Source organism: Squalius cephalus (assembly GCF_949319135.1).
Source record: "Squalius cephalus genome assembly, chromosome: 4".
Classification (NCBI taxonomy): Eukaryota; Metazoa; Chordata; class Actinopteri; order Cypriniformes; family Leuciscidae; genus Squalius; species Squalius cephalus.
Genome location: NC_137125.1, coordinates 40,222,076 through 40,240,281, shown reverse-complemented (window position 1 = coordinate 40,240,281; position 18,206 = coordinate 40,222,076). Strand labels below are relative to the sequence as shown.

General features: G+C 38.5%; 1 protein-coding gene across 14 annotated transcripts in view; it reads left to right on the top strand.

Annotated features, from left to right (window-relative positions):
* The window catches only part of cacna1c (calcium channel, voltage-dependent, L type, alpha 1C subunit), a 129,463-nt gene that overhangs the window by 38,461 nt on the left and 72,796 nt on the right, over positions 1 to 18,206 (top strand). For all 14 annotated transcript variants that reach the window (XM_079868039.1, XM_079868043.1, XM_079868035.1 and 11 more), the window contains exons 2-3: positions 2,378 to 2,720; positions 5,157 to 5,262. In XM_079868039.1, coding sequence (XP_079724165.1) covers positions 2,378 to 2,720; positions 5,157 to 5,262 — 449 coding nt within the window. The remainder of the gene's footprint in view (positions 1 to 2,377; positions 2,721 to 5,156; positions 5,263 to 18,206) is intronic.

Here is an 18,206-nt window from a genome sequence, read left to right as displayed (position 1 = left end):
GACAAAGATGTTTTTCTCGTACAGTCATGGTCAGATCATCATCTGACATCCACTGCTGTGATGCAACAGTGAAAAAGCTCTTACTGTACAGCTCAGAGAGAAAGTGAACGAGTGTATGTGTTTTTGTGTGGTGAGATGAATATATGAATGGTGATGCTGACTCATAAAACAGTATGCGAAAGAGTGTGCGACCGTGGTGTTAAAATGCACTCATCCATGCAGTGCACTAGATTAACACATGCTGAGGGATATGTGTGTTTGCTTAGTTGCTGGAGTGAAAATGATGACATATGGTCAAAAATGCAATATTTTGAAAAAAAATAAAAATTATCCTCTGCCCAATCTCATTTAGCCCCTCCATGATTTTGTTTCAGCCTCTTTTTTTGCGCATCCAGTACTTACGTAGCTACTTACAAAATGTTGAATAAATAAATGTATTTACATATTTAAAATAGCTCATTGGTAAGAAAATATATAGGTAAATAAAAATGCCATTTGCTAAAGGCTTTTTTATTCATTCATTCCATTGTCATGTTCATGACTAAAATATAAAGACAATATATTTTGTTTTTCTTTCAAAAGTTAATCACTTTTACATTTTTTTTCCCCCTTGCTTATATTGCTCATTGATTTGTTCACTTTGTCTTTTATGTGTGTCCATTGTAGTGTTCATTAATTTGATTCTGGTAGTTAAAATACAATGTTTAACTTTTTTTAAAGTCACCCTTTATTCAAAAGCTCTGAGAGAAGCCCAATACTGATCTCAGATCAGAGGAAAAGGGGATCCCCTGGTGTCTGGGATGCGGTTGCAGAATGTGATTGAATCTCAGTTCATCCATCCATCAGCAATATGGATTCCAAACCGAACAGCTTTAGTGGCTGTCAGAGCTGATGGCTCATACTTTTGAAGGTTTTCAGTGAGGTGCAGATTTGATATGCGTGTATGATTGTGGGATTTGAAATGTGGTGATATATATATATATTTTTTGACGTCCTCTTTCCTTTGGGTGAATTCAAGTTTACAAGTGTGTGTATGGCTCTTTTTGTTTGTTTCTGCTTTTATGCATGATCATGTGTGTCTCATGTTAAGATACAAACTTATTTCCCAATTAGAAGAAAGTGTGTGTGAGTATCTCTCAAGAGAGTGAATTGAATGTGGGTGCTTTAGAATGAGTAACTGAGATTCTTCCTTTTGAAAGTACTTTAACCAGAGCATGGCATTACTACGGTAATTAGAGACAGCGTTTTAGGAGAGTCAGCATGTCATTGAGAAAAACCCACTTTGGCTTCCTGTATTTCAACAGTCTGATAAGAGACAACAGCCCTTCAGTGCTTTTCTTACTCTCAGACATACTTTACTGATCATAATGACCAAAACCCAGCACTTTCTCTTATCTAAAAACATCTAATTTAAAGCTAAAATATGTCATTTCTGCACCTCTAGCACTATCCTACAAATAACTTACTTATAGGTAATGCATGTTACTCACCTCATTCTTAAATGATGTTTTAAACTAATCTAGACTTTGGCTTATTCGGTGGGCTTAACCATTTATCACAAAGGTAAGAGGAGAGAAGAAGGAGTGTACAGGATGGGAGAAATTGTCAGTTCTGTGGTTTACTGCTGTGATCTCACTCTGTCTCTCATTGCTCTCACACACACACACACACACACTCTTCAGTAGGATGGTTGATGGTGGTTCTCTTTGGATTTTACGCTCTTGGACTGCATGGAGATGAGACACAGTCCTGCAGGGCTGCCATGTGTGATGTTTAGTGTGATATCATATGAATACTCTGTTGCTATTGGCCAGTATGACTAAATTGGAATGCCACAAAACAATTAACGTTGTTGATTGATTGGCTTTTCACACCAGAAATTGGTTACCCAGGGGATATAAAATATAAATACCAAGGGTATTAAATCTTGGGTTCCCAGGCTTCGAGATTTCACACTGTATGTTTGTAAACCCATTTGTGGATGGATTGATGGTCTTATTTGCATATTCACAAGGTTAATAACATAGATTGGACAAGTACAGCATATGATAAGCACACTGTTTATGGCTGTTTTAATAACCGCTTGTCCTTCTGGCTGTGGGCTTTTTTGTTATAAAATTAATCTGGGTCTGGGACAAGGATAAATAAATAAAATATTTTATTATCATCATTATTATTTCACCTTTTTAAATCTACCCTAAAAGGCATTAGAAAAGTTGCCAATTAAATCAAGGTATGATAAAAATAATAATAATAATATGACAAAAACTTCACAGAACTTAGTGTTTTGTGTAGAAGTTCTTTTTGTGTGTGTGTTTCTGCTACATTAACGCCCCTCATGCTCTGTCATTCACTGTTTCCTTCTCTTCCTTTACAGGCTCCAACTATTCCAGTCCGTCGTTGGCTCCGGTCCCCAGTCTGAATGAGGACGAGGGTGTGGGGGGTGGGGGTGGGGTGTTGGGTCTTGCACCTGAACACATTCCCACCCCTGGCGCCCCCCTTAGCTGGCAGGCAGCCATCGACGCGGCACGGCAGGCCAAGCTGATGGGCACCACCGGAGCCCCGATCTCCACCGTGAGCTCCACGCAGCGCAAACGCCAGCACTACACCAAACCCAAGAAACAGGCCAGCACTGCCTCCACACGCCCACCCCGAGCCCTTCTCTGCCTCACTCTTAAAAACCCCATCCGCAGGGCGTGCATCAATATCGTGGAATGGAAGTATCCTTTTCTGAACTCCGACCTGCTGAAATAATACACTACTGTTCAAAGGTTTAGGGTCGGTAAAAAAGTGTGTTTTGAAAGAAGTGCCTTTATTTAATCAAAAATGTAGTAAAAACAGTATTTTAAAATACTATTGCAATCTATAATAACTGTTTTCAATTTTAAAATTGTGCTTAATTCCTGTGATGGCAAATCAGAATTTTCAGCATTATTACGCCAGTCATCATTGTCACGTGATTCTTATTAAATAAGACTGATATGCTTATTTGCTGCTCAAGAAACATTTCTTATTATTATCAATGTTGTGCAGCTTAATGTTTTTTGGTGGAAACTGTGATACGGTTGTTTTCGGGATTCTTTGATGACTGGAAAGTTCAAAAGAACATCGTTTATTTGAAATAGACATCTTTGTTACATTCTTTCCTGTGACTTTTGATCAATTTAATGCATCCTTTGCTGAATTAAAGTATTAAATCCTTTATTTAAAAAAGTACGGATCCCAAACTTTGAACAGTAGTGTGTATATGTATATCTGTACTGCATCTGACCACATATTTAGTTTGAAAGAGCGCACATGAATATGACAAGCTGGTGAACTGATGCTCAAACTGATGTCACATCAGAGAGCAGCCAATACTTATGAAGGTTCTGTTTTATCTTTAATTTATACATTTGCATTCTTGGCAGACACTTTCCTCCCAGAGCAACATCCAAAAAAGCCTCACATTGACATTGGGTTTATGATGATTGCTTTAGCAGGTAGCAGAGGATACTGTCGTTTTCTGAATGTCATTTTATTTGTCAGTGTTACAAATACACACTGCTTATAAACTCCTCAGGAAAAATGTCTCAGAATTAGTCATGATCTCAGTCATAAATGCATTTTCACATTAATTTACAGAGGTGCATTTGAATACACTGTATGCGGTTATTAATTGCTGTATTATCTGCTTGTTAGTATTACAGATGCGTTATAGACACTTTATTACACCTTACAGGTGATACAATTTGTTGTGTTTTGCTTTTATATTGTTTTTGTGTAATAGTGTATAGGTCTCTTTAGATATGATTCCCTCTTCAAATTCCAAAAAGGGTTAAAACAAGATTATCTCTGAGTCATTTAAATTCTCCCCTCAACTGCCCTTTTACTGGAGACTGTAGGACAGCGTGTTCCCCTGTCCTTTTCCCCTATCTTCGCTTCCTTTCTCTTTTTTTCCCCCTCTCTCTTACAGTTTTGTGTAATAATTTCTGCCCACAAGAGACAGCTATAGGCCCCCAACCAGGAAAATATGTTAATGAGGATTGATTGGTTGAGTAAAATGCTTCATTCATCAGGAAAAGGAGATCCAGCTCCCATTCACAGTTTCAGCCAAGAACTGATCACATCATCAAAGATTTCCTCATAAATTCACAAACCAGCATTAGGGAACGGCTGAACTGCGGAGACAGTGAAATATTTTCCCTCATTAGTTTCTGTGGGATATTTTATAAAAGTTCATCTTTTGCCGGTCCCATCCATATTTGTCTTCAGTCTTGCACACACTTCACTGGATCTGTATCTCCAGAGACTCCAGAGCCCATCTCTCCTGTCTTTGGCTCTGTTGCCATGCCAACAGCTCCTCTCAACAAGCTGAACAGGTCCATGCGTACACACACACACACACACAAATATTCACCCCTCCCACATTCAAACATAAATGCTCACGCATATTGACCCCTCCTACAAACACACATTCGGTCATGCACATTCATACTAAATGCACAGTCAAGCAGCTTTCATATATAGAAGTGTTATTTATAACATTGTAAGAGCTTTAAAGATAAAATTCAGTTTGGGTCTGCATACAATGGTCTGTTTTTACTCCCTTAGGGACCTGAACTACTGATCTACAAGCATGTTTATCTAAAAGGGTTACAGGGTCTATGGCTCTGTAATTCTGAACTAACCACAGAGAGCCATAACTCAAGGCCCAGACAGCAGATACAAGAGAAACATCCAGAAAAACAAGAACACATCTGTTTCTCCTCAGGACACGTGCCATGCGACTCAACACCCATCTCGGAGAAATCCATTCCTGTAACAAATGATGACACAGTTTGATTGCATTTCCAGCAGAACTGAAAGCTAAACAAACAATTTGGCCAGTGAAAAGAGAGAGAGGGAGGAAAAGGGTTGGGGGTTGGGGGTTGGGGGTTGGGGGGTGGTGAAGATCGTTGTCTTGATGAAGGCCAGGTTTTTGACGAGCTCAGCCGTGCTATTAATGGTGAAGAAAAAGATTTGGATGGAGAAAAAAAGACAATAGTGGATCTGGACCCTTAGACACTATCGTGTGCAATGTTAACTCTTACACTGTATTGTATGTGTGTGTATTCTCCTTTTGTTTTGTGTATGCACCAGCTCTGATGTCATTTCCTTTAACACTGACTCCTCAGACCGTTTGAAATCATAATTTTGATGACTATTTTTGCAAACTGTGTGGCCTTAGCTGTCTACATCCCTTTCCCTGAGGATGATTCCAACGCAACCAACTCAAACCTGGTAAGCACAAAGTCAAAAATTACCATGATGATTTGATAGTAATGACAATGACGCTGGTCATTATTATAATGTTTATAATTATAATGTTTGTGCTGCTCCTGATGGTAGTACTGATGAATATGGAAATTGTAGTGTGGATGAGTATGGATATATTGGTTGTGATGGTGATGATGATTTTGATGGTTATGTGAGGTGGTAATAGTGATAATATTGTGATGTTGATATTAATGATGGTGGATATATGATAGAGTTAGTGGTGAGGTTGAAAATGGTTGGGATGTGGTTATGTGATAGTAATGATGGTGGTGATGATGATTATGGCAATGATAGTAGTATTTAGGATGGTTGTGACAGTGATGTAACGGTGAAGATAATACTGGTTGTGACTAATTGATAATGGTAATGGTGGTGGGGATGATTGTGGTTGTAATAATGTGATGATGGTAATGTTGATGATAGTGGTGATTTCGCCACTAAATATGTGATGATGGTGTTAGTGGTGAGAATGAAAATGGTTGTGATGGTAATGATAGTGGTGATGATGATAATGCCAATGATAGTAGCAACGAGGATAGTGTTGGTTGTGATGGTGATTGACGGTAGTGGTGACTGGTGAGGATGTCAATGGTTATGGTGGTGGTGATGTGACGGTAGTGGTGACAATAATAATGGTTGTGATAGTCATGATATTGATGATAGTATGTGATAGCATATTATATTGTGGTAAGGTGATGATGGAAGTGGTTAGGTGGCAGTGATGATATGGTAATGGCTGTAATTATAGTCGTTATAGAAAGTTACGTTACATCAAAGCTATCGATTTTGATTTTGAAGATCTTGAAGGGCAGATTGCTGAAACTAGAATAGAGAGAGCGGAGCTCTGTAAGCCTGAGAACAGCCTGTGTGCTTCAGTGCTCAATGTACAGTACATTCAGCTTGGATGAATGCAGAACGATGGAGTGTGTGGTTAATCTGGATGTCTGGCTGTGGAAAGAGTTCTCAGACCTCTTAGAGCTTCATGCCGTAGCCTGAGTAACACTAATCCATCCACCCATCAGCTTTGAGATCTGAAGTTACATTGTGTTCCTCACCGGGAAAATACATAATGGAAACCTGTAAATGAATGAAAGCATGTGTCCACACTTTTAAGGGTATGCTGCTCATGGCCAAGCAGTGATTGCGCTTACATTTGCAGCAGCCTTGGTTTATTTAAAATGTATTTTATGAACTGATACAGATTTCATTGTATGGCAATGAACTGCACCCTATGAAGAATTTGAGAATGACCTATCTAAGAAATAACTGTACTTTATAAATAATAGTAGTGAAACGATACCCTCATGTCATGATTCGATACATATCACGATATTGAACTCACAATACAATATTATTGCGCTACTCCAAGACATATGGTAAAAGGTTAACAAAAAATGTAGTTGATTAAAATGCTAAATTTGGTATTACATTGGGGTTGGAAATGAATAGGCTTGGACTTGGTGCTGGTAACCCAATGCACAGGAAAATGATGACACCAGAATTCATGATTCTGAAGCTGAAAATACAGAATTATTGTAGACGAATATGCTTGCACTGACTAGATATATTTAAAATAATGTAGGCCACTTTTTATTGGTAACTAGACATTTTACATCATCAGGACCCACACATATACCTCCATTGCATTATTATACATTATATTCAACATTAAATGTAGGCTAGTAGTTTAATGTAGTACTGACACTAAAACTCTGTAAACTTGAATTATTTCTCATACAGTAATTTTTTATTCTGGGTGAACTATACACAATACAGATTGTCACTATCCACGATACATGTTGCATTTTTGTATTGTGATATGAAATATTGTTATTCCCCTAATAAATAATTTGAAGTGCCCTTTATTTAAGTATAAAATACAATATATTTAAAGTTTATTTTAAAATATTAAAGCACATGCAAATAATATATAATAGTCTATATAAGTTTTGAATATTTTAAAAATGTAATTTGTTGGAAAGTGTAAGGAGACCCAATTACGTCGTTTACAATGCTTCATGGGAGTGGGCTTTTACCTACTCAATTATGTCAATTGCAATGCTTCATGGGAGTGGGCTTTTACTGAATTGATTACATCATTTGCACTGCTTAATGTGAGTGGGTTTTAACCAGGTTATCATTTTCATGGTTACAGTGACTTCTTTCATTGGTAAAGCTAGCTCTCCTCACTATTATGGGTAATGTAGTTTTTAGAGGAATTCAGGAATTAAACATGTACGCATTGACTTCTTGACTCAGAGATGGTAGGTCTGTCATTTAAACATTACATTTTCATTAAAAAATAATTTTGCTATGGAGAAAATGAACTGGATTTTTACTTCAAGAAACCGAATGTTGCTCACTATAGGCAGGTTAGAGTGACACAAGTACAGCTTCCTTCATTTGATGCATACAGTACACCCGTCTTCTTATGGGCTATGAATGGAATCTTTTGATGGGTAGAGGTTGTCATGGATATGGTATCCTTGGTGATGGTAAAATGCACAGCTACCGTGGTAACACAGTAACAATGCAGCCAACCTGCTAAGCAGAAGGTGCATTTACTCGGAGACAAAGAACTCTTCATCAACTATCCACTTATCTGTTGCTCCCTTCCACAGATAGTATGTTTACATTCAACCAGATATAAAACTCTCTCCTCTCGGTAATGTTCACAGATTTGAATGGTACCCATGTGTATCAGCAGGTCTAACATATTCATCTCAGACTTAAATTTACTGGTCAAGCTGCGTTTGTGGCATTTGACTTTGTCTAACAAGAGTGGCTTTCACACCACTTCTCTCAGCGGAATGCCAACACCTGTGGAGCAGAGACTGACAGGAACTCATCAGCAGCCAGACAGCAAATATGAAAGGAGACTAGTGTCAAAAACATCGTTAATCAAGAATGAACTTCACACCGTTATATTAGGCTTAACGATCCAGATCTTGGTTAACACTTTTCACATCAGCTTCTTGCACTCCATACAAGAAGCATCATTAGTCGGCTTGTTGCTTGAACGAGTAGTCAAATAATTGGGCTTAAGAAAACCTGTATAATTGGGTTTGGGCTTACCTGACCCCGTTTGGACATATTCCTTGAGGAGCGTTTATGTAAGAGTTTATATTTTTGCCTGCAAAAACAGCTAGATGGAGTGCAACAGAATGGAGCAGAATGCAAGAGTCTCAAGCTGGACTATTTTTAACTTGACATGCCGCCTTAAAATGCAACACTCATAGTGGGACGCTATGAAACAGTGTGAGATGTGACACAATGGCAAAATACATTTGTCTTAATATGTATTGTATGCCTGTAGTGGTGTTACTTTAAAGCAGAAAAAAATACAGCATTTCGTTTTATTGTAACTCTCTAACTGCATGCCATGCTAGTTAAAGCATCATGGCTAAAAAATATCTATAAGAAATCTATAAAAACTCATTAAATTCAATAAACAAATATACATAACGACTAGTCAATCATCCAAACCTCGTGATGAGTATATATGTGGGTGTGTTGAATGTGAGTTTATGGATATTTGATGCATAATTTTCATAAGCTTTTTTAATACTTTTATTAGTTAAATTTATATAAACATATAATATGAATATGATTGTAAAAAGTGATCAGTTGACTTAACTTAAAAAAAAAGTGAGGAAACCAATTGCCTTAAAATCAAGTAAATATCCTCAAGCGTAATTGAAAAAATCCGTTATGTAAACGTGACATTTTTTTCCAATTACGCATGAAGTTTATTTATCTAATGATTTAAAGGCAATGGGTTTCCTCCCTGTCAACTGATCACTTTTTACAGTGCAGTAGCATATTCATATGAAGTCGTAAAATCTGCATACATAAAATGATAAAAAGAACTAATATGAATACAATACAATACAGTACTATTAAATAAATAAATATATTTTCGCTGTAAATTCTGCACCAGAGAAAGCTTGGCAAAACAGTACATCGTGACTGAAGGGACAATGTGTGTTGAGTAGGTATATGTTTATATTGTGTGTATAGTGTATAGTATGTGTTTGTGTGTGTGTGTAAATGTGATTGTATCGAGCAGGATGTGTCTGATTGGTGAGATCTGAAATAAAGGCGTTTTTATTTTTAGAGCACTGTGAGAAAACGGCTGTCGCTGAGACTCTGGCGACTGGCCAGTTCACATTCTGCCCATTTCATCTACACAAACATCATATTTAGAAGAGATCCATTTTCTCTTCACTGCAATACACAGCCCACACAACACATGTGCAGTGTGCACCCTCTCTTACCCGCAACAGTGAGCCTGTGCCATAAAGATGTGCCACGGTGTGTGTGTGTGTGTAAGAGATATCTGTGTGCAAGGTGTAACGTGTAACGTGTGGTGAAGGTGTGTGTGGAGTGAGTGGGAAAGGGTCAGAGCTCTGTGGGGACGGTGCAGTATTTTAAGACGGCTAAAAACATCACTAGTGCAGAGAGTGACCCACATACATTTCTTGTTCTCTCTCTCCTTCTCGCTCTCTTTCCACAGTGCCCTCTACCTACTCCACTGAGCACTGCAGCCTAGTGTAGCTTAAACCTGGCTACAACAACACAAGCACATCTCTGTAATGTGCTCTCTGTGACACCACTGAGATGTATGAGTTTTCATCTGTTGTGAGTGTGTGTGTGAGAGAGAGAGAGAGAGAGAGAGGGAGAGGGGAGAATGATATTCACTGTGATGCTGTGTCAGTGAGTTGGGGTCTGTTTCTCTCGGTCTCTCTCATCTTGCTAAATGTTCTCAGTTCTGCTACTGCTGTCACCATGCCTACCAGGAAATTTCCACTCCACTAGATGAGGTCATTGTTAAAGAGCTCACAACTATTTCTCGCTTTCTTTTCTGCCTCATCTTTTCTTTTTTCTGAGAGAGAGAAAGAGAGAAGGTTAGAAAAAAGTAAACCAATTATCTGATTGTAAACTGATTTATCTATCTTATCTATCCTATCCTTCTATTTATCCATCCATCTGTTCATCCATCCATCCATCCAGCTGTCTGTCTGTCAGTCTGATTTATTTATTTGTTTTCCATCCATCCATCCATCCATCCATCCATCCATCCATCCATCCATCCATCCATCCATCCATCCATCCATCCATCCATCCATCCATCCATCCATCCATCCATCCATCCATCCATCCATCCATCCATCATGAAAGAATGTGACGTCTAGAGAGGTGTCTAAATATTGTGTAAGCTGTGTGTGTAAATATTTGAGCAGTGTCCCATCTATTTGTTCATGTTTTGCACCTGTTGTACCTTTTATTGTTTGGTGATCCATGGCAAGGTCACTTGGTTGTCAAGATTAAATCCACGCACATCTTTAGTATCCGTCTTTGCTTTCTCTGGTTTCTGTTTTACATTCTCACTCCTCCATATGAGATCTTTGCTGACATTTAAAGCTGTGCATGAATCTGTCCCCGGTGTGTGTTTGTTTAGGGAGGTGGAGTTAAGCTAGCTTTCTCTACTAAACAAATCAGAGGTGTTTCAGTTCAAATAAGCTTTCCTGATGTCACATCAGATTTTTTTTTTTTTTTTTTTGTAGTCTTGTATATGTAGTCTTTACAGCATTACATGTAAATTATGAGTTACATTTTAACAGGAAAATAAATGTTTGGCAAAATGCAGTACTGTGTAATTTTGTTTCTGCTGTTCTGAAGTCTCTCGCCAGTCAGTGTTTGTCTTTGGGAAGGTTTTGAAGAACAGCATAATCCTTTTTTTGTTTTTGTTTTGTTGTATAATTCCATTATATTGAGCAAATACAATCTCTGCCTGACTCTGTCGTGTTCATTTTAAAATGATTATGACAAAGCTTAGAAGATCTGAAATGCATCTCATTCAAACATGGAGAATATTTGGATTGAGAATGCACTGGATGGTTGACAAGTTGTCCAACAAGTGCTCCACTTTTATAGTGGTGGTACTTTAAAAGTTGTTATATTTGACGTATCCCTGTGGTGATGTTTAATGTCTGCCGAGGGGGCTGGAAGTCCCAATCAGATAACCCACGACTAGTCATTTTCGAAAATATGTGCTTTTGTACATCACAGATTTTGAAGTGGAATAATCTTTGATCTTGGGCAGAGAGGGACACAGTGCATGTGTAGACTTTATGCAATGTTGCATGGATCACACATGGCAAATGCAACAGATGTTTATTTCATGTTGCACAGAGCATGTGTGAGAGGAAGTTTGATTTATGCCTGTGTGTGTGTGGGCTGAATTACTTCAATAATAAGCATTTGATCTTTTGCTTCTGTGGTTGTTGTATATATCACTGGGTTCTGTGTGTCTAGTGTGGCCTCACACTAAGTCAGGATGTTCATTTATGGTCAATTTTTGACTTGAAAGTGGGGTGGTGTAGATAAAAGCTGGGAAAAAAGGAAAACACACACACAGACACACACACACACACACGCACACACAAACAAAACAGTGTAGAGTTTCTCCCAAATATGCTTGAATTTTAATCTCACCAAGAGTGGTGTCAAGTGGAATGCTAAAAAAAAAAAAAAAACATTATTTTAGTCAAGCAGCTGTATCAACTCTCAACTTCAGATGTTCCTGCCTCATATGATCTGTCATTACATGCTGATGTCAGGCTTACTGAAGATGTTCTGTGAAGTCTTGTGCATGTGTATATAAATAAAATACTTTTTGCCATATTTTTAGATCACACAATTGCTATATATAGGCAGTTCATAGCTGGCTAAGTTTGAAAATCATAGACGATTGCATGTTAGGGAATATTTAAAAAGTATGTTCTATAGTATGAATGTGTGTAGTATAAATGTAATCCGGACGTACTGCATCCGCCATGTTGTCATTATCAAGTGACCTACCAGCGTCTGTTGCGTCACTTCACCTCCATTCATAAATCCTCTCCCGTGGATAGTTTTCACATACTATGTTGTAGGGAAGTATTTGATTTCGGACACAGCGTCATTCTCTCTAAACCCCTCCTTTCCATGGGCCTACTCTGCTCTAATTGGTCAGATAGCCCTGTCTGTTGTCATTGGTGTACTGTTTACAGCGTGTGTCAGAAAAAAAATGCCCATTACCATAACTGAATTTCAGCTCCAGAGGCTTTCTCAGCTCTTGATACACAGTGATATGAACGATGGCGTCAGGTTTCCGTATCAATTCCAGCGCGGGTACTCATCCTTTTGAAGTGCACGCAAAGTGGATTCGCAGCACTGAAAACAGCGTCTTCTCGACATATCTACAAGACGAACCAAACTCTTCCAGGACTCTACAACTACAGTGTTTATGAGCAGAGGGCGGGTCAAAGTAGACGTTTTTCACATGCAGCCAATGAAGACAACTGGCTGACATTATGCCAATTTGTTACATTGTTACGTAGGTTTGCAAGAGCAAGTGAGACTGAAATTGCTGACGGCACGTTCCAGCATTTCAGAATCAATTAATATTAGTAGGCAATAACTTTATTTGTTGGGCACTATAATCTTTAAAACTTCACAGACCTTATACATTCACAAACAGCTGTATTACATACTGCATAAAATGTAATATTCAGAAAAGCATAATGGGGCATTTTAAAGGAATAGTCTGGGTTAAGCATAAATGGCCCTCAATAAGCCCTCATTTTGTTAAAAAAAAAAAAAAGAGCAAAAATCTGGGTTACAGTCAGGCACTATAAATGGAAGTGACTGGGGCCAGTCTGTTCAAATACTTTCAATAGTATAGCCACAAGAAATTAATAATATGTGTGAAAAAAAAAAAACACTTACTAACCTTTTCTAAAGTTATATACAGTTTTACAACTTTGTCACCGTGGCAAGCCATAAACCCTAAAACAACTGTACAAATGATGATTTAAACAGCTTTACACCTCAAATAGTTCACACGTTTTAAAGTACTGTAAATGATTTTATAAAATTATTAGCTTTACATTTCTGCTTTTAAAAGTTTACCCCCTTCCATTGTAAGTGCCTCAAGTTAAATTTATTGTTTAGTAACCAACATTATACCACAAATACTAAAGAATATTTAATCCGAAAGCTCATCCCCTCTGCTAACCCATACCTCCCTCACCCTCATTTACGTCCTCACAGTTATGACCCTGAAATGGGAATATATGAATAGTAAATCATAAATGTGTTGTGTAATGTGAGTTTGCTCTGCAGATGCATATTTAATGCCAAACACAAAGACATAGAAGCATTATGGGAGCAGTGGGAGGCATTTTTTCAGCCTGAACACAGTACCGTAACAGCATGTGACTAAACGCCCACCTGCGTCAGACCGCTGTTTATTAAACATTCGGATCATATGAAATCATATTGACTGCATTGATCGACTTGTCCTGTGGCCAGCAGAACAGCTACATCATCACCGGCGTACCCGAGATCCGTTGGCACGCAACCTGGTACAGTGTGTCCTAAAGAACCGAGGAAGGGAAGTGAACGCCGCCACGAATACGAGCATGTCCTAAACTCACTCACTCACTCGCACAGCTCTGGGATTTCAGATTGAGGACGAGCAAGAAAAATCGCTCTCTTTCTCTCATGGCGTTTCTCCTCTTTCTCCTTACCTTGGCCACAGTTTGTGAAGGGCACTTGGGTAGGTGTGAGGTTGTAATTCAAGCAGGTTAGTGACACATTGCTCCTCACCTCCTCTGAACTTGTCTTACACCTCTCCATCCCTCTTTCTCCTCCTCCTCCTCCTCCTCCTCCTCCTCCTCCTCCTCTTTCTCCTGTTGTCAGTACTCGGGGGAGGTAACCCAGTTTTTGTGGCCGGTAGCTACAAGCTGATGTTCTAATACAAACGATGGCTGAACTATGAATAATGAATCAGCTCCCACTCTTTAAGAGCTCTCTCTCTCTCTCTCTCTCTCTCTCTCTCTCTCTCTCTCTCTCTCTCTCTCTCTCTCTCTCTCTCTCTCTCTCTCTCTCTCTCCCTCTACTCACACACTAATCAGAATGAGCTCAGAATGACCTTGTCGTCTTCCTTGTCCTCCACCAGTGGTGGCCTCAAGGGAAGGACTAAAAGTCCCTCATTCTGACAGGACTGTTGAATTTTAATCTTGCGACTTGACGTTTGGTTTTGAATCAATGCATCGGGGCAATACTGACTGATGGCGGAGCCCTTATGAACCTGCGGCCCAACATGTTCTTCTGCACAGTGAGCATTTGGACTCGTAGCTCACCTCGCTAAGAGAGATTGGGATATTTGAGTACATCCTGGAGTTTGGTAGTAGAGATTTTGGTGCTTATTGGTTTCTTGGTTTCTACTTCTGTGACATTATTATGGGTAGCTCCGGCCACAGTGAAATCTGATTCGTCCAAAATTCAGACAGCTCTTTATCAAGCATCATATGTTAGTATTGGCTAACACAATCTCAGAAAATGTTCACTTTTTTACAGACAACTCACTTGAAAATTTAGCAGGTTGATTCATAAATAATGTTCTCCAACGTGGAGCCTCAACTTCAGCAAAACAAAGTGCAAATAGGGGAGTTTTTGGCCTTTTTTCTACACACACCCATAGTTTGACTATAGTGCCTTTATTAGTAATTTGTTTTATGGCAGACACCTAAATTCAAACTCATTGGTGTCCCTTTGTTTATTCTTTAAGTGAACTTTTGCCTGTATTGGACTGCTACCTTGAAGTTGGGAAAGTGAGTACAGAATGACACTTCTGATGTATGATTCAAATGTGGCGCTCTTCGTCCGGTGTGCGACTGGAGACCTAGAAGATGAGGCCACTTTTGAATGGATGTCAATAGAAGAGTGGCTTCAATACTCTGAATTCAGTTTGCTGACTTTTGTGATAATACACTTTATGAATTGACAGTCTGACCGCTAATCTTCAACTCGCTTACCATTAAACATACATTTTTATATTATTTGGAAATTGTTGGTGCCGATAGCCCCGTGGGCAAGTGCGCCGACATGTAGCGCAGTTGTGCTTCGGGCGACCCGAGTTCAAGTCCTGGCTCGTGGACTTTCCCGATCCCGTCCCCCCTTTCTCTCTCCCACCTCACTTCCTGTCTAGCTACTGTCCTATCCTAATAAAAGGCAAAAACGCCCAAAAATAAACCTTTTAAAAAATATATATTATTTGGAAATTACAATAAAATAAATGCTTTTTTTAATATAAGAGAAGTTACAGAGAATTTTGGAGGATGGTATCCTCAAACAATGATTGACTGCATTAAAACTACAAGACATTCACTGATTCCAAACCAGATTTTAATAATAAATTTAAATCTATGCAGTACTTTTTATACATGGTTTATTTCTGATATTTTATTTTGCCTAGTAGAAATTCTGCATGGCTGGTAACTTAAATCTAGTGGCCAAATTGGCTGATGTGTGAAAACATAAATTATTGATTGTTACTTGGTGTGTCTTTTTATCTTGCACCTTTAATCCTATGATTATTCAGGTAGAGTTAGTAAAATCAAATCTAGCCTAAACCATAAAGATTTCTACATAATTTTGAGGCTCAGTTTGTAGTCCCAAAGGAGGCAATCGTAACAAACACTTATTTAATTGATTAAAAGCAACTAAGCTAAGAGCTCTATAATCAAACTCTGCTCTCTATGCTGTTAATCGTCCCTAGATAGGGTTTCAAGTGTCCTTTACACTTAATACAGGCAGCATTTGAAGAGAGCTTCACCCCTCAGTCTTTTTTTACTTCGTTTTCGGGAATTCCAATTACATTTCGTTAATCCAGTCTTCCTGTTGTAGGTATCAATCTCTGTGATTCATGTCCAATAGCTGGACGTCCTAACGCCTTCTCCTACACTATTTGTAGTTTTTCTTACACTCTTCTCCTCCTTTACTGTAGTCTTCGTCAATCTGACCCCCAATCTGGTTTTAAAACCTCCTCTTCACCCCTGTGTGGCCTCTTGTTAATCTTTGTGGTTGGTTGCAAACATTTAAATTTATGAATTTACTTTTCACTCCTTTTCCGCTAGATCAAAGGAAGTCAAGTACATTTGTGTATACTCTACACACCAATATTATTTTAAGTATTACTTATTTAATATTATTTTAAGTACACAACATTCTCCCTTTCTGCAACCGAATATGCCTACTTCTAGTATCCAAAAAGCAGTACGTCAAATGGCAGTATTCATAAAACATAGGTGAAAATACTGGGGAAAATACACAGGAGAGGGGCTGTCATATTTGAAAATAGCGGAGAACAGCGGCACAGAGGATGTTGGAGATCACATGACCATGCTAAAATGGATGATGTAGTTTGTCTTTATTGTATTCATACTACACATGAATAAATCATACTGAAAGGTTTGTCGCTGCATACTGTGCATACACGCTGTAAAAAAAAAATTGTTGCTTTAACTTAAGAAAGTAAGTTACCTTAAAAAAAATTTGAGTTAATACAATGAAGGAGATTGGTTTAATAAATAGAAACTCAAAATATTATGTTATCTGAACCACATTAATTATCTAAGTTGATTTGACAAAAGCAAAAAAGTTGTGATAAATCATGAAAATAATTGTTTATAGTGTATGCACTTTCTATGTGATCACCTGCACCTGTAGAATGTTCTGGATCAGTTCTCCATGTAACTTCAGTTAAAACACAAATCATCAGTGGGCGTGTTAGCTCTGTAAAAAAAAAAAAAAAAGTTGCTAGGCAACATGATCAACACTTGTTTTTGAGGATCTTAAGAAAAAATGAGCTTTTAATAGTAGAGAGAGAGAGGAGGGTGTAAATAGTAGCAAGGCAAGAGAGAAATGGGTGGGGTGGGGGGGTGGTATTTGGGGATGTGGAACAGCTGCATCCTCTCAGCCTGCCAGGGGGGCCGCCCCCCAACAGACACGCACACACACACCACCTTTGCCCCACGGCCCGAACTATAGTTAGCTGTCTAAGCGCTGCCTAGCAACCACATCCAAAGCAGAATGATGGAGGATCAGCACGTCCCCCGTTCTATCTCCGTCCTTCTTTCTGTGTCATTTTAGTTTTCTCTGGATGTTAGTATGTGAGTATGATTTATACTGTAAAGTTGATTTAGGTAGGAATGAGTGAAGTGAAGTTGTGCTGCAATCTAATTGGCCATCACAACTTATGGCCCATGCTGTCACTGCTGTACTGAGAGCTGATTTGGGTCATGAGCTCAGAAGGGTTTGACAGCAATGACACAGCTAAGATGTTACCTGTATGCTTCAGCGCATGATATATATCCCATGAACACACTTTCATCTCATCCATAGGTTTGTGGCAGCCCTGAAGCATGACAAGATGAGATTGTATTCATATGGAAATGTCCTCTTACGCTTTACTAATGAGATATCAGCTCTCTCTCCTCCTACTCTTTTCTCTCTCTCTCTCCCTCTCCAAGGTGTTATCAGTAGGTGATGTGGTTGAGTAAGATGGATCTAGTGGCTGGTGTGTGTGTGTGTGTGGTTCTCTTTGTCACACTGTCCTCTCTGCTGTCCATTCCAGTGATGTTTCTACCAACAGCTCATCTCAATTAACAGCTCTTTTTCCGGGATTTCCCTGAAGGTTGTAACATCTTGCGTAGAACACAATAAAAAAGGCAGAAAAAGAATTGAATGCATGTCATTCAATTCTTTTTGATATGAATAGAATTTGTATGTATTTTTAATTAACTTCAAACAAAAAAAGATAGTCATGTCATATTGTATACACATATGTGTGTTTTGTTTTTTGTTCTGTTTTCACATTTTTTAACAGAGCTGGGATTAATGTTTACATGACATTTAGATTATTCATTAAGAAATGTGCTTGTTTTACCACTTTTTTTTCCTTTTTGCTATTTAGTGTTAGCCTATCTTCACTTGCCTGCTGCAACAGCTAACAGTTTGTCAGTTCTAGGATACCTGGCCTACCTTTTTTTTCTGAAATGTCTAAAAATGTCTCCATT